The following is a 25,187-nucleotide window of genomic DNA, read 5'->3' as shown; positions in this document are numbered from 1 at the left end:
CAGGGTAGTGATGGTTTCTCATGGGCCCGGTTGCTGTATCACGAGTAGTAGATTTCTGTTTGGGATGCAATTAATTATTGATTAATGACTCTTTATTAATGATTCTTATGTAATTAATGATTCTTTCCTGTTGATTCTTCTGTTGGGGTCTGTAATTGACTGCCTTCCTGTTGATGACTTCTTTCTGTTGGGGTCTGTAATTGACTATCTTTCCTGCAATTGACCTCAAGCGGTACTGCATGGTAGCTTCCCTTCTGGTCTCCTGCTTCCACTTTAAATGAGGTTTCCCTTTATTATCACTATATTAATAAAAAATATATATAAAGGAAGCTATACTCAAATGTTCTCTCAGAGTTTTCACCCCTCACCTCTTATGGGATTTACTTCCCAGCCAATAAAAGAGAGCCAAGGAAGTGGTAGCTAGACCTTGGTTTACTCAGACACCATCTATGGGCTCAGCTTCTCTTGTGGAGCATGGGAGCCTCCAACCAATAAGTTTCCTGTCTGGGCCCAGGAGCAAGCACTTCAGCTGCAAAGGAAAATTACCAAGCACGTGTTATGTGTAAATATGGGAGGAGAATATTTGATAAAAAATTTAGATTAGGGGCTCCCATGTAAGGCAAGATGACTCAAGAAAATTTAGATGGGGCGTTCAGGTAGGACCTCTTGACCCCAAATGGTTCACAGTCCTGGCTCCTTAGCAGAGATTCACTTCAAAGTCTGTCTGCCTGCAGTGACCAGAGCTCAGGGGAAGTCAGCTCAGCCCAGGGAGCCTGGGGAGACAGGGACAAGAGAAAGGTCGCTTCTATTCTCTTGCTCAAGAGAAATTTATCTTCCAAAGTTTCAATCCATTTGAGTTCAGGCATTTAATTACTTAAAAAAAATAAAACCTCGGCAAAATAATATGAGAAAAAAACCTCTTAAAAGTTGGAGAAACGATTAGTTCTGAAGAACACAGAAGAGTGCTGTTTATTGAAACTAACCTTTCAGAAATTTCTGGAGCCTGTACAGGTGTGATCTGGTTGATCAAAATCCAGCCAGCGTCACCTTCAGAATTTCCACAGGGAACAGAAAAGGAGCTATTAACTCGCACACTTCAAGTTAAAAATTATTAAGGGTATAAGTGATGCTATTGCAAATGTGAAAAACTAGTTTTATTATTTGCATTTATGGTTCCCTAAGGGAACAGACATCATTATCTTATGTCTCTGGAAATATTTCAGACTTAATATTTCATTAGCTAAAAGCAGAGCCAAATATCTCCAAAAGAGCCCACCTTTTACAAGCCTCATTATGTGCACGTGACATAAAACATTCAGAAACAGAAAACAAAAAGATTGGTTAAAATATCTAATACAATTTTCAGGTTAAAAATACTCTTCCAGTTAACTGAGAATAAAATTTTAAAACTTGAAATTGCCATTATATTTAGTAATTAACGACTTCAGCAAAACAGGACGCCATCCAGCACGGCTCAAACGTATTTGGATTATTAATTCATCTCCAGAAGTCTGGATTAGTATAACACTTTAAATTTAAAGAGAGAGAAATTAATTTCTATCCATACAAGAAGAAATTTTTGTTCTTTTAAAGCACTGTCTCAGCGCTCTGCCCCCACAGCCCAGGGCCTGGCCCCATACAGTCCCTGGAACCCAGCGCAGGGCTGTGTCTCTGCCTCCCACGTGCAAAGGGAACAGAAAGAGAAATTCCGTTCTGGGGGGTTAGTATAAAATTGCACATTCCGCACAGGCTCAGTTTTGCATTTCATGTCACATTCTAGTTTCTGTCACCTACACAGACAACTCCGAATTTTGCCAAAAGCAGCAGCTGTTACTGTCTGGCGTCTCCGACCTTCCGGACCCCGCCCCCGCCCCGGGTCCCCTCTTCAGAGCCGCACTCATAGGACACGCGTCTCTCTCCGCTCGTCAAAAGGCGCTCACGGAAACCGTTTTCAATTTGGTAAGAGGAAATATCTCCGCTTCCAGGATAAACGGCTTACGACTGTCTAACTTTGGACCTACCCCGGCTGCAAAGGACACCAGATTCAAAGGAACTTAAAGAGCGACCCCTACACCCTCAGGGAAGGACAAGCGCCTCCGGAAACCTGAGCGCGAGGAGAGCAAGACCCCGCGCCCCCAGGCCCCGCCCCGACGCCCGCGCGCATGTGCAGTCTTCTGCAGACCCGGAAGCGGATTGCGCGGAACAATGGGCCCTATGGTGAGTGAGTCCGTTTTTCTGGTTCGTACCTGTGCTTGTCAGTCCTCAGGCCCCCATCCTCCAACCCGGGCTCGGGGGGTAGCCCCGTACGTTTGAATCTCTGAACCCGCTCGTCCCTGTCGCCGTGAGTTCGTCCCTCTCGCCTTTTGCGGCGTCGCCGTAAGACGCCCCGAGTCCTGTGGCTCCGCGAGTCGCGTCCGTTTCCGGTTAAAATCGCTCCGAGGCAGGTGCCGCCCGACCTTTCTGCCTTCGGTCCACGGAGACAGCGACCGGCTGCCGCGTCGTTTTGCTGCTCAAACTCTTTCTCTGACGCCCGACGCCCCCAACCGCGTGGTAAAGGCCTCGCTCAGGAGGTGGATGCGTGCCCTTCGTCCCTTCCAGGGAGAGCAGAGGGGGACAAGGATGGAGAGAAAGAGGCGGAAATATATGGGGTTAGAGGGTCACCAGAAAGTTTAGGGAGAAAGAACAGCAGGTGTTGAAATAGAGGTTCCAACAGAGTGGTCCCAACACTGTAGGAGGAGGAGGAACAGAGAGAGAGGGAAACAAGAGGATGCGGAGAAACAGGGAGAAACACGGAAATGGGCAAAGGAGAGAAGAGAACCAGGACAGAGACAAATACAGAGAACAAAACACACAGTGGTGGAGAAAGTGGGGGACCCAAACCCAGGGAGTATTGAGTTGATTGGATATGGGATATTAGGTTGTCAAGTAGTACTGATTTGTGGCTGTGTAACCTAATTAATTTCAGATTTGTTGAACTGGTTAAATTATGCAGAAGTGAGTGAGAGTTACAAAAGCAGGTATTATGAGATATTTGCATTTTGTACTTATTGCACCAGAAGAGGATTCCATTTGCAGCCCCTGTGCACCCTGAGGGCAGAGACTTAGCTCAGTCAATTCCAGGTCACCCTCTTCCCTGTCAAGAAATGGGGGAGGACTGTCACCTGTGGCTCATGTCATTCTTTTCTAAGTATGAAGTATCCTTAACCTTGTTTTAAGTTTAATCTCAGAATCTAATGGACTATTTTAGTTTCCAAATTATTTTCCCTTTTTTTTTTAAATATTGGCACCTGAGCTAACAACTGTTGCCAATCTTCTTCGTTTTTTTTTAATTCTTCTCCCCAAAGCCCCCCAGTACATAGTTGTAGATTCTAGTTGTGAGTGCCTCTGGTTGTGCTGTGTGGGACACTGCCTCAGTGTGACCTGATGAGCAGTGCCATATCAGTGCCCAGGATCTGAATTGGCGAAACCCTGGGCTGCTGAAGCAGAGCTTGGGAACTTAACCACTCGGCCATGGGGCTGGCCCCTCCCTCTTAATTTTATTGTTCAGAGTCTGAGATTTATATGCTTTCTACTCTGTTGTATGTTGGAACTCTTCTTTGATGTCTGTAAAGAACTTCACAGTATTCACTAGGCATCTGGTAAGGACGTTGATAATCTTTTAACACTCAAAACCTACTCACCCAGTTTAATAGTCAAGAGCTTCTTTCTTCCCTAAAGTGATCTGTTAAATTAGTGACCTCTGAGCTGATGTCTCCAACCAAGTAGATGTTCCCTCAAGTCCCCTGTGTGCTTTCTGTGCAGAGGCTGAAGGTGGGCTGGGTGGATGTAGAACTGTATGCCAGGAGATCCCATCTGTTCCATATGAAGTGATTGCTTAGAGCCCATCTCCAGGTGACCCTTGTTCATGTTTTCCAGGCCTAGTAACTGTTTGTAATTTCATATTTTTTTATATTTTTCTGGAAAAGAGGAATTAAGTGCTAGGGTTTTATTAAACCAATGAAAGAGAAGCTTCTCTTGCTCAAGAATATGAAAGGTAATCTGGAATTAGAACAAACTCTTAGTACCCTATCCAGGTGCCGTCTGCAGGCCACCACTTACACCTAGTTCTGCTCAGTGAACTCAGCCCTCTTCAGGGTACCTTCGTAAACTTACTCCCCCTCTGAGCCTCGGTGCACCCACCTGTAACATGGAGATGATAGAGCAGACCAGGAATTCTGGGTCTGAGCAAATGGTACCCCTGACATGATGTTCAAAAGTGGGCATGTTGTCTGCATTTGATAGTTTTCTGGGGGAGGGTGCCCAGGTAGAGTTAGAATTTGGAATGTGTCCCAATCCTCCAAAAAGAATGAAAACCATTAAGAAAGAGGCAGGAGCAGAGGTATGCCTCTCCTTCAGCTTCTCTTTCTTTCTGTATCATCTATAAATCTTAAGTTTGATGGTATCATCTCGTAGTATTAAAACCTCTTAGGGTTTCCCATCACCCTCATCACAAAAGTCTAAACTCCTCAGAGTAGTTACTTCAGGAAACCCTGGAGGTTGGTGAGCTGTCAGAGTTGGTCCAAAGTGACTGAAGGGAGAGGCTGCTATATCCTGCATCTACCAGGCACTGGATGCTGGCTGTCGAGGGAGGAGCTAAAAAAAGTTGGATGAGGCAGTTTCCTTTGGCTGAGTGCCAAGCGGACTAAGGACAATGCAGCTGCAGCAGAGTGTGTGGGTTTCAGCAGGAGGGGAGGGCTTTCTGAAGAAATGGGTGAAAAACTAACTTATTGGTCTCTGTATGGAGTTTATTTCCTTGCATCCGTTGGTTGCAGTGGGCAGCAGAGTGTCATCTTTCCCCTATATTAAGGTTCTCCCTATGTGTATACTTGTGGCAGAGGAAGTAGGAGTGTGTTGATTCTAAGCATTGAACAACATGTTTTTGTCAAACAGAATAACCTAAGCTGAAAATCCCAGAGGAAGAAGACAGACAGAGGAAGGAATGGCTCTTTGCCAGGTAAAAGTCATAATCTTAGTTGATTTTTCTGTTTTGTCCTTCCTAAAATGCCATGTCTTACACTTGTTGATTTTCTCTGTCTCTGAAGTGTCTTGCCTAAAATGTTGACTCACGTGCAGGCCCTTCCCTCAATCTCCTCTCAGCTCCATGCAGATTCCATCTCATTGTGACCCAGTGACATGGAACGTGGAAAGAGGCTTCTTTTAGGTGATCATCCTGTGAAGGGTGGTATACTCAGCATGGATTAGAGATGGGGAGTGGGCTCTGTGGTGTCAGTGAGGTTGGGCACTAAGGATTCTGTAGGGCTCCATCTGGATGCCCTTTGAGTTCTGTGTAAACCAGGATTAAAGAGACCACTTATGAAAGTGATGTATTAATGTGCATAAATACCTAGGAAACTCTGGAAAAGAAGACTGATGGGGGAAACGTGCTTTGTCTGATGTTATAAATGCATTTGAAGATAAACAGGTGAATCGGTGTGTTCCTGACTCCAAAATATTAATACTTTGGAATAGAATGTGAAGTTCAGAAATAGAAATAAGGAATAGAGAGGGTGTTTTATTACATAATTAATTTTAAAATGTAGCTAATAGTAAGCATTCTTTAAATTATTCACAGCACGTCCATGTCACAAAGACCCTAGTGTTCATTTAGGGACTTCCTGCAGTAGGTTTTTTAGATAAAAATGGTTATAATTTAGCCAAGACATAGGAGCAGAACTTCCTGTCATCAGAGAGACTGGAGCCTAAATCTGATTCCACTAATTGTTTTAAATGTTACGCTTTTTTGCATTAAATATCTTGTGTATGTTTTTGTGGTTCAGCTCAACGCAGTGATACAGTGTAGAAACCAGTCAAATAGCCCCTTCCCTGTCACGTGTTCCACTATGACTTACTGTCTCTGTCAGGAACAGAGTGCTCGTTTTCCTTAGTGCTAGTCTTATAAAAATGCATTTACATATCATAATGTGATTTTAGAAAATATCCTTTGGTAAATATTTTGTGCAGATTTTTATTCCGCAAATTTCAGTATTGAGATACCATATGTTTTGGAGTTGTTTTCATGTTAGTAAACATAAGGATAACGTGCTGTTTTCGATCTTCATTGGAGCATTCTGTTAATGAAGACACGTGTAATTTATGGTTTTTCAGTCTTGTAAAGGATGCCACAGTGGCTGCTTGTGAGCAGGCCAACTTAACTACCGATATCTGAAGATTTCTCCAGTTGGGCAATATGACCATGATTGGCTAGGTTAATGATGGGGTTCCTGAGGAAGCACAGACGTTACACTTACTAAAGAAAGATTTTAAATCAACTGTTTTAATCATGCTCAGAGAACTAAGGGAAAGTAGGAGAACAATGTTTCAACAAAGAGAAAATATCAATAAAGAGAAATTATAGAAGAGCGATGAAATAGAAATTCTGGAGCTGAAAGATACAATGACTGAAACTGAAAGTTCACTGAAAGATGTCAACAACAGATTGATAATCAGAATAAAGAATCAGTGAGCTTAAACATAGGTTAACTGGAATTATCCAGTCTGAGCAGAAGAAAGGGGAAAAAAGAAAAGTCAACAGAGACTTAGAAACATTTGGGACACTATCAAGCATGCTAACGTACACATAATAGGAGTCTGAGAAGGAAAGGAGAAACAGGAAAGGGCACAAAGAATATTTGAAGAAATAAGAGCTGAAGACCTCCCAAATTTATTTTAAAAATATGAATTTACAGGGGCTGGCCCCTTGGCTGAGTGGTTTGGGTTCATGCGCTCCGCTGCAGGCGGCCCAGTGTTTCGTTGGTTCGAATCCTGGGCGCGGACATGGCACTGCTCGTCAAACCACGCTGAGGCAGCGTCCCACATGCCACAACTAGAAGGACCCACAACCAAGAATATACAACTATGTACTGGGGGGCTTTGGGGAGAAAAAGGAAAAAAATAAAAAATCTTTAAAAAAAAATATGAATTTACACACCCAAGAAACAACAACTGATGATAAATGCATGGACACCCTTGGCAAGACACATAATCAACTGTTAAAAGACAGGAAGAGAATGTGGATAGTAGCAAGAGAGAAATAACTTCTCATGTACAGAGCTCCTCAATGAGATTCACAGCCTATTTCTCATCAGAAGCTATGGAGGCAGTGAGATGACATTTAAAGTTGGAAAGATAAAAATCTACCAGGAATTCAATATCAGGAAAACCGAGCTTAAAAATTGAGAGTGAGGGGCTGGCCCGGTGGCCGAGTGGTTAAGTTCACGTGCTTTGCTGCAGGCGGCCCAGTGTTTCGTTGGTTCGAATCCTGGGTGCGGACATGGCACTGCTCATCAAACCATGCTGAGGCAGCGTCCCACATGCCACAACTAGAAGGACCCACAACCAAAAGGACCCACAACCAAGAATATACAACTATGTACCGGGGGGCTTTGGGGAGAAAAAGGAAATAATAAAAAAAAATCTTTAAAAAAAAAAAGTTGAGAGTGAAATTAAGAGACTCCTAGAGAAACAAAAGCTGAAGGAGTTTATGCTGCTGCTTATCCTACATGAAATACTAAATGGAGTTCTTTAGGCTGAAAGGAAAAGACACGAACAGTAACTCAAAACCGTAGGAACAAATAAAGGACACTGGTAAAGGTAACTGCATAGGTAAATATAAAAGCCAGTATTGTATTTTTTGGTTTTCAACTCTTTTTTTCTTATATGGCTTAAAAGGTAAATGTGTAGTGCAATAATTATAAATCTCTTATGAGTGCAAAATGTATAAAGAAGTAATTTTTGACAACAGTATAAGGGAGACATTATAGGAGCTATTCTTGTATTAAAACTAAATATCAACTGAAACTCAAGTATTATTAGTTTCATATGTGCAGGCATCCCTCAGAGATACTGGAGGTTCAGTTCCAGACCATGGTAATAAAGTGAATATTGCAATAAAGGGAATCACACAAAGTTTTTGGTTTCCCAGTGCATATAACAGCTGTTTATGCTAAACTGTAGTCTCTTAAGTGTGCAGTAGCATTATGTCTAAAAAAACAATGTACATACCATAATTTAAAAATCCTTTATTGCTAAAAAATGCTAAATGACGTCTGAGCCTTCAGCGAGTTGTAATTTTTTTTGCTGATGGAGAGTCTGGTAAACAGCACAGTATCTGCAAAGTACAATAAAGTGGGGCACAATAAAATGAGGTGTGCCTCTAAACTGCAATCCCCCAGGTAGCTACCAAGAAAATAACTAAAAACTGTACAGAATAGTAAATATGAAGGGAATCAAAGTGGTAGGCACACCCTGACATACACACACAAAGAAGGAAGTTAGGGAGGAATTAGAAAACAAAGAAGACATTAGACATAGAAAACAATAGCTAAGTGGCGGTGGTAATTCCTCCTTTATCAGTCATTACTTTCGATGCAAATAAACTCTTCATTCAAAGGCAAAGATTGGAAGAATTAATTTTTAAAAAAACATGATTCCGTTGTATCTGTCTACGAAAGGCTCATTTTAGATATAGAAATAGATCGAAAGTAAAAGGATAGAAAAAGATATTCCATGCAGATAGCAAGCAGACCTAGCTGGGTAGCTACACAAATATAAGACTGCATAGACTTGTCATAAAATTGTTAACAGAAATGTTAAAGAAGGTTGTATATCAATAAAAGGGTCAACCCATCAGAAGATAAAACTATGAACCATATACATATAATGAGAAAGCCCCGCATTTTTTGAAGCAAAAATTGAAGATAGGTAGACAGTTCTGCTGTAATATTTAGAGACCTCAGTAGTCCCCTTTCAATAATAGATAGAATAACCAGACAGAAGATCAGTAAGGAAATAAAGGACTGAGCAACACTGTAAATCCACTGGACCTAACAGACGTATACAGAGCATCCATCCCAGAATAAACAGAGAGCATTCAAAAAGGAATGAAAGAGAACGGTCTCACTGTGAAAAAGGATATTTATTAAAATCCAACAGCTAACATCATTCTCATTGGTGACAGACAGCAATCTTTCCCCTGATATGAATAAGGCAAGAGTGTCCACTTTTGCCACTACATTTGAAAATTGTACTGGAAGTTCTAGCCAGAGGAAATAGACAAGAACTAGAAATAAAAAGCATCAGAATTGGAAAATAAATCAAACTATCTCTATTCACAGTATACATAATCTCATATTTAGAAGTACATAAAGAATCTTCAAAAAAAACTTTAGGGATAATAAGCAAGTTCACTGAAGTTGTAGAATACAATATCGACACTCAAAATTCAGTTGAATTTCTGTACAGTGGCAATCAACAAATTGAAACTAAGTAAACAATTCCATTTACAATAGCATCACAAAGAATAGGAATACATGTAACCAAAGCAATGGAAGATTTATACACTGTAAATCAGAAGGTAGTGCTGAACAAAATTTAAGAAAACTTTAATAAATGTCAGGATGTCCAACATTCATGAATTGGAAGATGTGGTATTGTTAAGATGGCAGTACTCCCCTAAGTGATATAAAAGTTCAATGTAATCCCCAGCAAAATCTCAACACCCTTTTTTGCACAAATGGGAAACCTGCTCCTGAAATTCATATTAAATTGATAAGGACCCCAAAAGATCAGAATAAACATGAAAAAGGACACAGCTGGAGGATTTACAGTTCTTGACATCATATCTTACTACAAACCTAGAGTAATCAAATTGTAGTTCTAGCATGAGGATAAAAATATACATCAGGGTGATAGAACTGAGATTCCACAAGTAAACCCATACATCTATAGTCAATTCCTTTTTTACAAAGGTGCCAAAAATACTCAGTGGAAAAAGAATAGTTTCTTAAATGGTGCTGGGAGAACTGCATATCCACATGAAAGAGAATGAAGTTGAACCTCTGCCTTTCACCATGTAAGTAAATCAATTCAAAAGGAATCAAAGACTAAATATAAGAGCTAAAACTGTAAAACTCTTAGATGGAAACATAGGGGTAAATCTTAGTGACCTTGGGTTTGGTGCTGGATTTTTAGATATGACACCAAAAGCAAAGAGAGAAAGACAAAACAGATAAAATAGTCTCCATCAAAATAAAAAAATGTTGGTGCAGGGGCTGGCCTGGTGGCGCAGTGGTTAAGTTCACACACACTGCTTTGGCAACCTAGGGTTAGCCGGTTCACATCCTGGGTATGGACCTAGCAGTGCTCATCAAGCCATGCTGTGGCAGGTGTCTCACATGTAAAGTAGAGGAAGATGGGCACAGTTGTTAGCTCAGGGCTAATCTTCCTCAAAAAAGTAAAAATAAAAAAAAAAATGTTGGTGCATTCAAGGACACCGTCACCTAAATGAGAACATAATCTACCATATGGGAGAAAATATTTGAAAATCACATATCTGGTCAGTGTCTAGTATCCAGAATATGTGAAGAACTCCTACAAGTCAACAACCAAAATTCAAAGAACCCAATTAAAAAATGGTCAAAGAACTTTAATAGACATTTCTCCAAAGAAGATATACAATGACCAACAAGCACAGGAAAAGATATTCACTGAAATAAGTCATCAGGAAAATGCAAAATCGAAACCACAATGAGGTATCATTTACACTCACTAGGATGAATATACTACAGCAGAAAATAGCAAGTGTTGGTAAAGATGTGGAGAAATTAGAATCCTGGTTCATTGCTGGAAAATGGTGTCACTACTGTGGCATACAATGTGCAGATCCTTAAAAAATTAAAGCATGTGACCCAGTAATTCCACTCCCCTGTAATACCCGAAATAATTGAAAACAGGTATTCAAACACATACTTGTACATTAAAGTTCATAGCACTATTAACATTAGCCAAAAGGTGGAAATAACCCAGATGTCCGTCAATGGATGCGTGAATAAATATAATGTGGCATAATCATGAAATGCAGTATTATTTTGCCCTAAAAAAGAATGTAATACCGATACGTACTACACCATGGACGACTCCAAAACATTATTCTAAGTGAAAGTAGCCAGACACAAAAGGTCAGACATTTCGTACCATTCCATTGATATGAAAATATCCAGAATAGGTAAATCCATCGAGACAGAAAGCACATTAGTGATTACCAGAGACTGGCGAGAGGGGAATGGGAAGCAACTGCTTAATGGGTAATGGATTTCCTTTGGGATGATAAAGATGTTTTTGAACTAGATACAGGTGATGTTCGTACAACATTGTGAATGTACTAAATGCCACTGAATTGTACCTTAAAATGGCTGACTTTATGTTATGTGAATTTCACCTCAGTTAAAAATAATAAACATGCTCAAAATTCTCTTACATGGATCCGTGAGAGCACTCGCTGCAGCCAAGTCAGTCCTTGCACATCTCTGCTTCTCTCATTTTGTGTCACAATAAGAGCCCTCTCCCTGTTCACGTGGTGAAACGTGCCTTCCTTTCAGGGACAGTTGACATTCAAGGACGTGGCCGTAGAGTTCTCTCAGGAGGAGTGGGAAAGCCTGGACCCCGCTCAGAGGGCCTTGTACAGGGACGTGATGCTGGAGAACTGCAGGAACCTGCTCTCCCTGGGTGAGGAGAACTTCCCTCCCGAAATTGGTATCTACTATTGTATATCCTTGCGTTTTCCCTTGTGAGTCTCCTCGGAGCCCCTGACTTGCTTGTCTGAGTTTCAGATCCCTGTTCTTAAGAGAGTGATTGAAGCTGTTTTGACTCAGAAAGGAAAGGCTTCATAATGTGGCGTATGGACTCTTAACTAGCCCTTTCTTTGGAACTTCTGCCCATTTCATGCTTGATTAGTGCTGGTGTAAAACAGTAGTAGTCAGAAAATCTTATAGCAAATTTTTAAAAATATCTGATTCTGTGGTTTTACCTTTGTGCTTTTGATTCAGTAGTTCTTGGGAGAGAGCTGGATACCTGTATACTTAAAATAACCCCATAGCATTCAGAAGGAGGCAGTCAGCTGACTGATTTTTGAAATACTTTTCTAGACCCATCTATAACGTCCTCTCAGCTGAAAAAGAGCTGGGAATGTGTTCTGGAAAAGCATAGCATATCCTGTTCTGTTTTTCCTTGTAAGTTGAAATCCCTCTTGAGCAGAATATTGTCTCCATTTTGGAGCAAGGGAAACAGCCCTGGACTAAGGAGAGTGAAGTGAAATAGGAAAAAATGCAGGCATATGGGAATGTACAGAGATGTGAGCACAAGTAAGAGCTCAGATGGGCACAGAGTAAGCTGCTCTGTTAAATATTGTTTGGGAAACTCTCAACTGGGAAAGATCTGTGAGAAAATTACAGTTTATTTCTTGTAAACTCTCAAACGAAATCTCTCCCTTGCCAGCCACACACACGCACTTACCACTCTGTTATTCAAACATGTAAAAGTTTAAAATGACATTCTACCATGATGCTCCATCTCATGCTGAGGCAGGCAAAGGATTTATCATGACATACGCCACTCTGATATCTGGGCCCTCTGACCACATTGATCCCTTGGTTTGAGAGGGACCGAGATGGCTGTCTCTAAGGAGCCCTCTTCCCCCTGATCTCTCTGGGTTCTCAGTCCGTATAGATCAGAGCTGAGGCCTCTGTAGTCCTGACCCCAGGACCTCTTCAGTTTCCATTCGCATTTCGTGTCCTTGGGAGGACTTCTCGGGAGATAGACAAGCAAAATAGCTGCTCTTCCATTGTATCTGGGTTTCCATGAAACTCCCTGGGCCTGTGTCAAGCCCTGTCTGCCTATTCAGGCCCCTCAGCCATCTCTTCCATTCTCTTTTATCCACATGTGTGGGAAGAGGAATGGGATTTGAGATTGTTAAAGGGATTTTAAGATCTGAGATTGGTTGAGTTTGTTACTGGAAAGTAATATAAAGACTAGAAATTGAGATCTTCTCCTGGGTCCCCATTGCTGTGTAGGAGTATATGCTCACCCCATAGCCTGTAGGCATAACCCACAGCTTGTTCTCAAGAAACCCCCAAAATCTGACGCTCTTATTTTACTCCCATATCTTGTATTTTTCTATCTCTTCCTGCTCTCCCTGTCAGGGAACATAGAAAGACCTTGGTCTCCTTGATTTCTCATTCTCCTAAGATTTTGCCTCTGAAACTTGCTTTTGAAATACACCATTCTAAGGGTGTGACGTTTCATCCTCTTTTTCTGCTATGATAACCCACCTTTAGGTGATAAACAACTTGTGGATTCTCCTATGGAGAGTTTTTACTGGGTAACAGAAAATTCTTGGAGAACACTGATTAATATGTTACAGTATTATCCTGCTACGTAAAGAAGTGCGTCTTGAACCCTTTGGGAAGAGTGGTCAGCATCTCCCAGGATACTGACATAGAAAGTATCAGGAGAGCCTAATGATAAGTGCCTCCAGTTGTTCTGGTTTTTCTGGAATTTAACAGTGCCTCTGTAAGGCAGTGTTGATCAGATAATATGATTATCTGCTGTGAATCGGCAATAAAAGGTGTAGGAACTTAACCTAAGGAGAACACTGTCCAAGTACACAACCTAATTTCTGAGACATTGACTGAACTACTCTTTACGCCACGTTGTTTATCCCCTGTTGTGCTCTTGTTTATTCACCTCAACAAATATGTTTTTGACACGCCTTTTCAGGGAGTTTATAACGTGGAATAATGGCTACATTTCTTTGTGTGTGTGTGTGTGTGAGGAAGATTGGCACTGAGCTAATATCTGTTGCCAATCTTCCTCTTGCTTTTTTTTCCTTCTCCCCAAAGCCCTAGCACATAGTTGTATATGCTAGTTGTGCATCATTCTAGTCCTCCTATGTGGGATACAGCCACAGCATGGCTTGATGAGCAGTGTGTAGGTCTGTGCCCAGGATCCGAACTGGTTAACCCTGGGCCACCAAAGCAGAGCATATGAACTGGGTCATGGGGCCGGCCCCAATGCCTACATTTTTTTTTTAAGATTTTATTCTTCCTTTTTCTCCTCAAAGCCCCCCAGGACATAGTTGTGTATCTTTCATAGTTGTAGGTCCTTCCAGTTGTGGCATGCGGGATGCCACCTCAGCATGGCTTGATGAGTGGTGCCATGTCCATGCCCAGGATTCCAACTGGCAACACCCTGGGCCGCTGAAGCAGAGTGCACGAACTCAACCACTTGGCCATGGGGCTGGCCCCTAATGCCTACATTTTTTAAGACTACTGTAATTTGTTTTGTTTAAGCCACTTTCATCTTGCTAATTTCACTGTTATAAAGAACATTATTTATTTATTTATTGGTTTCATATTTTTGATGATATCCATGTGTTCTTTGTTTTATATTTACAATTTGTGGCTGTGGGGTCATGGAATGAATATTGTCTTATATGTTTTGCAGAATTTCTTCCTCGAGTGTTTATGACTCTGTATTTCCCCAAATCCTGTGTAACCTCCAGAATTTTTTGAAAAGATAGTCTTAGTTGTTACTTTTACTTCTGTTTCATATTACTTCATATCTACTGTTTACATACATTTGTTTTTTAGTAGACTATTTTCTCAAGCATTTTCAATGTCACACAAAAATTAAGTGGAAGGTACAGAGATTTCCCATGTATTTCCTACCCTGACACATGCAGACCTTGCCCATTATCAACATCCTCCACCAGTGTGGTTAATTTGTTACCATTGATGAACCTACACTGACACATCATTATCATCCAAAGTCCATCTTTACCTTAGAGTTCACTCTTGGTGTTGTACATTGGCTGGCCCAATGTTTAATGACACATCTACCATAATATCATCATACAGAGAAATTTCACTCACCTAAAAATCCTCTGTTCCACCTCTTCATCTCTCCGCGCCTCCTAACCCCTGCAACCATGGGTTTCTTTATTGTCTCCATATTTTTGCCTTTTCCAAATTGTCATATACTTGGAATCAAATAGTATATAGCCTTTTCAGATTATCTTCTTTCACCTAGTAACGTGCATTTAAGTTTCCTCCATTTCTTTTCATGGCTTGATAGCTCATTTCTTTTTAGTCTTGAGTAATATTTCCATTATCTGCATGTACCATAGTTTATTTATCCATTCACCTCCTGAAGGACATCTTGATTGCTTCCACGGTTTGGCACTTATGGTTAAAGTTGCTGTAAACATTCATGTGCACCTTTTTGTGTGGACATAAGGTTCCATCTCATTTGAATAAATACCAAGGAGCATGATTACTAGATTGTGTTCTAAGAGTATGTTTAATTTTGGAAGAAACTGCTAACTGCCTTCCAATGTGGCTCTACCATTTTGCATTCCCGCCAGCAATGAATGAGAGTTCTTTCTCCACATCCTTGCCAGTGTTTGGTGTGGTCAGTGTTCTGGATTTTGGCCTCTCTGTTAGATGTATAGTTGCATCTCGGTTTTACACTTTTAACTTAAATCTATTCCTTTTGTTAAACTGAGAATTTTTGATATCTTGAAAACAGACTTTTTTTTATTACATTACCATCTTAGTCACAGAAATACCACTCAATTGATTTCCCATGTTTTTTTTTATATGACACTTTGCTTCTTCCATATATTTAGTACTTTTCTAAAAATAACTTTTGAATTTTATCTTAAATTCACTGAATTTTTTGTTTTTGCTACAAATAGTTTATTCTAATAATTATTCTCCGTGTCAAGACTCATCCTGCATTATCTTTGTGTACTAACCTAATACTTAAATATCTCATTTCATTTAATACAAATCTTAGGCAATTTTTTCCACTTTTTGGATTCCTTATTAGTACTGTTTCTGACACTTGTGTTTCCAGGCAATTTCTTAAGTTCTTGGAATTATGTATTTCAGTTAACCCATCAACCCTGTTTTGTTCCCTGTCCTCCTTTTCAACGAATTCCATAAAAAGTCACCTGGTCCTTATTGACACACATCCCATTGCTGTCCTGATAGTTGACCTACTATTGGCTGCTTATGTTGCTGACCACATCTCTGCACATAGACCTCTGCCATGGATTATGACAGCACTGCCAAAAATTTGTTTCTACACTTAAATGCTGCTACTTACACTGCCCTTCATACCAACCATTCTGTGCTCTAGGTCATTTAGTAATGTCCCTTAAGGCTATTATTTTCTGATGATGTTTGTGAAATCAGAAATCATTCACTTTTAACCAATATTAATTTCTATAGATGCTTAATGATAGCTATAAATCTACTAATGCACATAGTAAGCGGCGTTTCAGCTGATATATTTTATATGTCTTGGATTGTAATGTCAAAAGATCCAAGGATATGATTTCAAATAATTAAAAAATTATAGCAAAAGAGACTCTTAATTTTTTATTTTTTTTGAGGAAGATTAGCCCTGAGCTAACTACTGCCAATCGTCCTCTTTTTGCTGAGGAGGACTGGCCCTGAGCTAACATCTGTGCCCATCTTCCTCTACTTTATATGTGGGATGCCTACCACAGCATGGATGCCAAGCCGTGCCATGTCTGCACCTGGGATCCAAACCGGCGTACCCTGTGCTGCCGAGAAGTGGAACGTGCAAACTTAACCGCTGTGCCACTGGCCTGGCCCCAAGATTCTTATTTTTATATAACAAACAAGGACACTGGACTAACAAATTTGCTGTGTTAAAATTGATAAATTTCTAATTTGAAAAGTATACAATACAGTTCATAAGTTATGTTTTACCAAATATAATCGCATCCCCAAAGAGTTCAAACCTTGGGGAAAGCCTTCTGCTAACTTTGTTTCCACCATACAACCTCTGTGCCCCCCAGTCAGAGATCATCAGAACCCACTGTCACACTCTTTTGCTGGACCCTTGAGAGAGTTTTATTGCTTCTATGCTATGTTTGTACAGAGTGAATTCATCCATTCTCCTCTTGATGGCCATTTCCAGCTTTTTGCTTTTGGATCTTACTGAGAACAATCTTGTACATGTCTTCTGAAACATATATGACTCTCTTAAGTATATGCCTAGAAACTTATTTCATGGGATATTTAGTTTGATCATTTTTAGAGCAAATACTGGAATAGAGGTAAACCTACATTCTTCCTATAACACCACACTGTCTCCCTTTTTAATCTCTTCCTTGTTTGCCTCATGCCCATAGGACAGTTCCTACAGAAGGAGTCAGTATTATGCCTCTTGCTAAATGACTTCCTGTCTTTTTTGCAAGGTGAGGATTTTCACTGCCATAGCACAGTCATATTCCCCTAGATTTGCACACACAGGCACTGCTCTCATATTGCTCATGACTCCCTTCCCTTCACTCTTGCTGTTCTAATTCCCAGTCCTGGCCTTTCCCTACATTTTTCATTGATCTGAAAGAACTATAGTGGTACCTCTGTGATACTAATTTTGAGCACCTAGGCGCCCCAGTATCCACGGGGCTGGCTCCTCCCCACACTGCGTACACTGAGAAGGAAAGACCCCCACTCCAACACAGTACAGCTTGTTCAGGACAGCAGCACACTCTAGTCACTGTCTGCGTCAACATGTGTAGTACATGATTCATGCTGTTATCAGGCACTAGGGGGCACAGTCATACTGTAAGTGATGCAACTCGGGTCCTTAGCTCCCTTGAAACGTTTCTTCCTAAGCTCTTGGCGTTTGTTGTGACCTGTTGTAATCTCTATGCCTGGATGGCACTGGTGCTTAAAGCTTATGAACGTTCCATCTTAGTCTGCACACCCAGGCTGAAATCCTGGCTCTTGAATTTGCTTTCTGTGTGAACTAGGGATAGATATATAAACCTCATGGGCCATTTTTTTATGTGAAAAATTATAATGATTTACCTCAAGAATACTTAAATAAGTTAATGCTATTAGGGGGCTTAAAATATTGTATGGCATGTAGTAAGGACTGAAGAGTTACCTTTCATTAATAAAATATGTCAGTTTTCTGTCTTATTTATTATGACATTGACCTTTACCTGCATTATGTCTTGTATGTTTTCTTATTGTAATTTTTTCCATATTAATATTTTCTCTGACCTTAGATAATAAGTTTTGAAAGCACATACTATTTACTATACATGTATTTGACCTTATAACTGGATAATTAAGTGATGTTCCATAGTTACAGAGTTGATCTGTATACTGGCTGTTATCTAACTGCAGGCATGAAATCATAATTGAGATTTCAGACAATCTACCCTGATTCTTAAACTTTCTAATAATATGTGTTTTCCTGAAACCAATATTCCAAAAATCACTGATTCTTTACATATTTTTCATTTTTCCTATTATGTGCTCCTTCTGGAATGTAAATTCTTTCCTTAGCTCTTTAGGAAGAATTCTTTAGAATTACAGAGACTATTATTTTGTATAACAGTGGTTACTTATTAATGTACCTGCTAGAATTATCATGGTTTACTAAAATGTTATTAACATAATACTATCAAAAGTCTTTATATCACAATCATAATTGTGATATGCAAATTTTTTTAGTGTCTTTTTTCTTGCATCCTATCAACACACATTATTAAACACACATTATAAGGACTAAGGATTAGGGAAGACAGTCTGAAATCTCAATTATAATTTCATTCCTGCAGTTATACAATAGCAAGTACGTAGATCAGTTCCCTATCTATAGAGTATCATTTAATTATCCAGTTATATGGCCAAAAATATAGTATATAATATGTGCTTTGAAAATTTAGGATCAAGTTCAGACAAAACATTAATATGGGATGAATTATTAAATAATTTTAAAAATCTGTATATCACAATAGTGTTTGAAGACTGTGCTTCAGAAACTTTATAACTATGTTCATTGTAAGTATTATTTTTTGTATAATTATGTAATTCAATATAAAATCTTTATTTTCCACCTCTGTTTAATAGGAAGCCATTCTGCTGGATTTCTTATAAAAGAATTATCACCAAGTGAGGACGTTAATAAAGGAGAATTAGACCATCTAGTGACATTGGAAAGAAATGAAAGCCATAGCGTTAAGGATTTTGACCTTGAGGAAATCGTGGAAGACATATGTGAGCGTAAGAACGATTGGGGATATGATGTGAGAAATTACAAAGGAGCGCCTTTGACTCATAACAAAAATCTTACTCATAGAGTAGATCGAAAACATAATAAATCCTTGATTAACTTTCCTCAAAAGCAGAGTATTTCTATAAGAAATAATACATACCAATATTTCATGCATGACAAGACGTTTATAAGGAATATGTTAAAACTGAAAAATAACGTAAGTGATGCTGGAAACAAGTATATGAAGTGTTTGGAAAACAGAACTGGATTAAGTTGGCAGGCACACCTGGCTGAACTGCAGAGTTTTCAAACTGAGGAGAAAATTTATGAATGCAGTCAAGTTGAGAAGTCCATCAACAATGGTTCCTCAGTTTCACCATTTCAAAGAATTCCTCCTAGTGTCAGAAGCATTTGTAATAAATATAGGAAGATTTTAAAATATTCTGTGTTACCTGCACAATATGGAAGAACAAACACTAGAGAAAAGTCTTACAAATGTAGTGAGTGTGGGAAGGCTTTTAGTAAAAGCTCAAACCTCACAAATCATGAAAGAATTCATTCTGGACAGAGACCTTACAAATGTAATGAGTGTGGCAAAGCTTTCAATCAGTGCTCAAACTTTAATAGACATCAGAGAGTGCATACAGGAGAGAAACCATATAAATGTAAGGTATGTGGCAAGGTGTGTAGTCAAAATTCAAACCTTGCAAGTCATCAGAGAATGCATACTGGAGAGAAACCTTACAAATGCAGTGAATGTAGCAAAGCTTTTAACCAGTCTTCAAAACTTATTCAACATCAGAGAATTCATACTGGTGAGAAACCTTACAAATGCGATGCATGTAGCAAAGCCTTTGCTGAGCGTTCAAGCCTTACTCAGCATAGGAGAATCCATACTGGAGAGAAACCTTACATATGTATTGAGTGTGGCAAAGCTTTCAAGCAGTGCTCACACCTCACTAGACATCAGAATATACATCCTGGAGAGAAACCACACAAATGTAATGTGTGTGGTAAGGCTTTTTTCCAAAGCTCAAGCCTTATGGAACATCAGAGAATTCATACCGGAGAAAAACGTTACAAATGTAATAAATGTGATAAGGCTTTTATCAAACATTCACACCTTTGGTGTCATGAGAGAACTCATACTGGAGAGAAACCTTACAAATGTAATGAGTGTGGCAAAGCCTTTACAGCACGTTCAAATCTTACTCAACACAAGAAAATCCATACTGGAGAGAAACCTTACAAATGCAGTGAGTGTGGCAAAGCCTTTAATCAGTGCTCAAACCTTACTAGACATCAGAGGGTCCATACAGGAGAGAAACCATATAAATGTGACGTATGTGGCAAGGTTTGTAGTCAAAATTCAAACCTTACAAGTCATCAGAGAATGCATACTGGAGAGAAACTGTACAAATGTAATGAGTGTGGCAAGGCCTTTACAGAGCATTCAAATCTTACTCAACATAAGAAAATCCATACCGGAGAGAAACCTTACAAATGTAATGAATGTGGCAAGGCCTTTACGGAGCGTTCAAATCTTACTCAACATAAGAAAATCCATACCGGAGAGAAACCTTACAAATGCAATGAGTGTGGCAAAGCTTTTATTCAATTTGCAAATCTTACAAGGCATGAGAAAATACATACTAAAAAGAAACATTATAAACCTAATATATGTGGCACTGCTTTTATTCAGAGGTTAAGCTTTGGGGATCATCAGAGAATTCATAGCAGAAGGAAACCTTACAAATATAATGATTGAGACAAAACTTATGCAAGTGTTCAAGCCTTACTCAACGTCAGAGACTCCATCCTGGAGAGAAACCATATAAAAGTAATGGATGTGGGAAAGCCAGTACCCAGGGCTCTCACCTCACTTGATATCAGACTATACATCTTTGAGAGAACCCACACAAATGTAACATATGGTAAGGTGTACCCAAAGTTTAAGCTTTGTGGAACATAATTCTTACTAGAGAGAAACCTTACAAATGTAATGAGTATGATCAGCTTTATCAAAAATGTACGAGTTTGTGGTCATGAAGGAATTCATATAAGATGGAAACCGTACAAAGGTATCAAGGTCTTTAAGCAATGACCCCATGATACACCTAAGAATTCAGACAGAAATATTCGGACGGAAATATTACCAACATAAGGAAAGTGATGAATTGTTTAACCAATTCTCTCAGTGGACTGCACATAAGAAAATTCATGCTAGAGACAACTGAGTCTGTTACTTTTGAAGATTAACCAACCTCAGATGTTAAATTCCACAGACAATTAAAAGTTAAAATTATTTAAAACTCTTGTGTCCATGGAGCAAGGACATCTGTGGAAAGGTCTGATTACCTTTAGTTTATAAAATATTTTCAGTTTTTTGAGGTTTCTTGAAAGGCTACATTATTATTGATGACTTACAACCTTAAGTTTGAAACCTGTTGATGTTATACTTTCATACATGCTTTTCATTTCTCACCATGATGGTCTCAGGGAAGGGATCAGTAAGATGAAAGGAGCTCCTTCATTAGATGGTATTTATTCATATCCATGGAACCTGGAAAAACTAGGACACTAATTTTAAGTACAACATGGTGTAAATTTGAGAGCATGGAGAGTGGCAGAGAATATGTGTAAAACTGTTATCTAAATTATCATGCTTTCTCTGGTCACAGCCCCTTCTCTAGATTTGTTGGTATGACAGTGGGCCTCTGTTGATGATTGTAGGAAAGTGTGGCTCTACCAGATGATCATGAAACAGAGAAGGCCAAGACATTGAAAATGACATTTCCATGTGAATAGAATGACGGTTTACTAAGGATGGCATATATAGTAGAAAGAATGGAGGAGGAATGGTGGTCTCCTCTTTTTAAACTTAATTCTTGTGTATCATAAATGAATGAAAATTAGTCTTATTTTTGGAAACTGAACAGAGTTACAGAGGACGGTTTAATCAAAAGAGCCATAGTATAGTAGAAAGTGCTTTTGAAGGATGCAAATTTGGCCACTGAAAGTGCATTTTGATACCATTTTATTTAGAATGTATCATAGTTCTCATGTCTCAATAAGTAAAAGTGTAAACTTTTTTGGGTAACCTTGAATGAATCGTGTGCCTTCTATTAACCGAGGCATATTACACTTCATTGGAGCACTTCATAATGAACACTAATGATACATCATTTGGCTTTCTGGGTTGAATGGGATCTATAGCAATTACTTTCCTCTGTAGATTAAAAAAACTTTCAATTTTGGAAATATATAGTCCTAATTTGCATTTGAGTTATTCGCTCCATACTGTATCCCAGATTATTTCTGTCACTGTGATGATAAAACTATAGTAGTAATTTCAGACTCTCCCTCCCTAAAACCTGCCTCCCCCTTCATGAATATGTACCATATGATTATATTTCTACATGTTTTTTTTGTTCTGAAATAAGAACCATGGATTACACCTTTACATGAATTAAAATTAAAAATAAAAGCATAGTAAAGATATGAAAAATATTAGGAAATAAAATTCAGAAATAAGGATAAGAATAATGCAATCTTTTTTGTGCTTGGAGTATTTAGGGAAATAATTTGAAAAGATCAGTGTTCATGACTTTCTTCTTAAGAATGAAAATACACAATGGATTTTTTTGTGATAGATAAATTAGAAATTTCATATGTTCACCCTTCAACACGTTTTTTGTTAGTTTGCACTTGGGCTTACTCTACTGGAACAGGACGGAACCCCACTCGAGTTTAGTTTGGATGTCAAGACTGATGACTCCATAAACTAAAGTGTTTGAGAATGTTTTTTTTACATAGTAAGGCTTTCTTAGGAGAGCAGGGTAGACTTCACATGTTCCAAAAATGGCTAGACAGAGCAGGGAATGGTGACCGACTTGTGTTATGGCAGATACCACGGGGCTGGGGTGATGGTACTCATGTGTGGTGTGAACCTACAGCTTGTGCTAAGGGAAGGGGCACTCGGGCTTTATTATCAGCTTGTCCTGCCCAGGTAGGCAGAATAGGAAGAGGGTGTAGTGAGGCTTAGAGAGTAGTCAGATGTCAAAAATGGAATTAGACTCTTTAATATAAAACTGAAATTTTACTCTTGAAACTTCTTACTGGTTGGCAAAAACTAATGTTCCTCATGCTAATGACATTCTACATTGCTTTTCCTGATGCAGACATAGATCCCATTGAACAATAGGAGTCTTGAAAATGTTTCTGAATACTGTTTAGATAAATTGCCTAAGATATTTTTACACTTGCTTCATGAAAATGTGTGGAGGTGTTTATCAGACAATAATATGATTTGGTAATTTTTCAGAAGAGCCATTTTGAAAGGATATAAAAATCTCTATGAAGTTATGGTAATAAGCATTATATTCCTTGATTTCTTGACCATAGTAAAGTTCCATTTTGTTAATCATATTTTTATTATAATTAGTTTTTGAAATGCCTTTTAGCCCAGTTTATATATTATATTGCATTTCTTTTTACTTCTCTGCAAAACCTGGAGGATACATAAATCAAGGGTTTGTTTTCAGATTCGTGTGGCATGAAAATGTACATAGAGCAATGACATGCAAAGTGTGTTTCATAAGCGTAAAGAAAGAGGGTCCTCACGTTTTAAGTTCAGTGAGAGTTGGAATGTCTCATAATGTGGGATCAAGAGATGCCTTGCTAATGTGTAAGTGTATCACCGGGATTTGGGAAACATGTTTTTACCTTAAAATGTGTTTCTCCAGTTCTTCCCCTTCTTGGCATTACCATTGCCATCATCATAGAATAGGAACTGGAACTTGTCTCTCCAGTGCCTTGCAGGCTGTGGTTAGTAGAACTGTCTTCTGAATTTAATATGGAGATATTAGACCATGGTTCTTTTATTGAGATATAAGTTACATACAACAAAATTCACACTTAAGTGTGCAAAACGGAGGGATTTAGTATACAGTCATGCTCCACAGGATGATGTTTTGGTCCATGACGGACCACACATACGATGGTGGTCCCATAAGATTAGTACCATGTAGCCTAGGTGTGCAGTAGACTATACCATCTAGGTTTGTGTAAGTGCAGTGTATGATGTTTACAGGATGGAACTGCCTAGTGGCACATGTCTTAGAATGTATCCCTATCATTAAGTAATGCATGACTGTATTTACAATGTTCCCCAACCACAGTATTTTTATTTTTTATCACTGCCCCCCCAAAATAACCCATACCCTTTAGCAGTTATTCCCTACTCCAGCCCCCCAACCCCCTGCCACAAGCACACAGTAAGCTCCTTTCGCTATGGATGGGGCTATTCTAGACATTTCATATAAATTAAGTTATACAATATGTGGCCTTATTGCTCCCTTCTTTCAGTTAGCATAGTGTTTTCAAGAGTTATTATGTTGGAACATTTATTAGTGCCTCATAACTTTTTATTGCTGAGTAATATTCCACAGCTTGTTTATCTCCTCATCATTTGCTGGAGCTTTGGGTTCTTTCCACATTTTGGCTATTATGGAAAGTGATTCTGTGGAAAATGTTTTTGGGGATATATGCTTTCGCTTCTCTTGGGTATATATGTAAAAGTGAAATTGCTGGGTGTGATATTGTGATTTATGAGAAATATATATTTGGTCATTCAGATGAGTAATGCATGACTTCCACTCACAGCCTATATGGCACAACAGGCCTTTGGTATGCTTTATATCCCACATTTTATAGTAATTCAGATACATGATGAAAATGAGACTGAGGAATCGGCAAACTTTTTATGTAAAGGGGCAGATGGTAAATATTTTGTTGCTGTTGCAACTACTCTGCTTCACCTTTACTGGATCAACAGTACTTAAACATGGGTGTGGCTGTATTCCAATTAAAGATCATAACAAAAAAGATGGTGGGGTGTATGTGGCTCATGTTCTGTAGGTTGCAGAACACTCATCTACACAGGAATTTAGAGCACCAGAAACAGTAACTACATTGGTAAGTTTAAAATGTCTTTAAAATATAATTGTTTAAATAATAGCCTACAGTCATGCATCACTTAACATTGGGAATACATTCTGAGAGATGTGTCGTTAGGCAATTGTATCTTTGTGCAAACATCACGGAGTGTACTTAACAAACCTAGATAGTATAGGCTACTACACACCTGGGCTACATGGTAGAGCCTGCTGCTCTTATGCTGCAAGCCTGTACAGCGTAGTAATATACTGAATACTGTAGGCAATTGTAACACAATGGTAAATATTTGTGTATCTAAACATATCTTC

General features: G+C 39.1%; 1 protein-coding gene across 3 annotated transcripts; it reads left to right on the top strand.

Moving 5' to 3' along the window:
- The first annotated feature begins 1,874 nt into the window (after nucleotides 1-1,874).
- LOC106822659 (zinc finger protein 677-like) lies at nucleotides 1,875-25,187 on the top strand. 3 transcript variants are annotated; one of them, XM_070499474.1, is made up of 4 exons: nucleotides 1,875-2,217; nucleotides 4,930-4,993; nucleotides 11,415-11,541; nucleotides 18,777-25,187. In XM_070499474.1, the coding sequence occupies exons 2-4, from the start codon at nucleotides 4,979-4,981 to the stop codon at nucleotides 20,687-20,689; spliced, it is 2,055 nt and encodes a 684-aa protein (XP_070355575.1). In that variant the 5' UTR covers nucleotides 1,875-2,217; nucleotides 4,930-4,978; the 3' UTR covers nucleotides 20,690-25,187. The 3 variants fall into 3 exon arrangements, with proteins under 3 accessions (XP_070355575.1, XP_014683424.2, XP_044615518.1); XM_014827938.3 differs by having other exon boundaries at nucleotides 11,415-11,568; XM_044759583.2 differs by lacking the exon at nucleotides 11,415-11,541 and having other exon boundaries at nucleotides 2,168-2,217.

Source organism: Equus asinus, chromosome 26 (assembly GCF_041296235.1).
Source record: "Equus asinus isolate D_3611 breed Donkey chromosome 26, EquAss-T2T_v2, whole genome shotgun sequence".
NCBI lineage: Eukaryota > Metazoa > Chordata > Mammalia > Perissodactyla > Equidae > Equus > Equus asinus.
Note: the sequence above shows the minus strand (reverse complement) of the source record. Positions and strands in the feature narration are given on the sequence as shown.

Bases quoted from the DNA above. Each gene is read 5' to 3' on its own strand.
- LOC106822659 (XM_014827938.3), top strand. The intron at 11,569-18,776 runs GTATCTACTATT...TCTGTTTAATAG, and splicing joins GAACTTCCCTCCCGAAATTG to GAAGCCATTCTGCTGGATTT.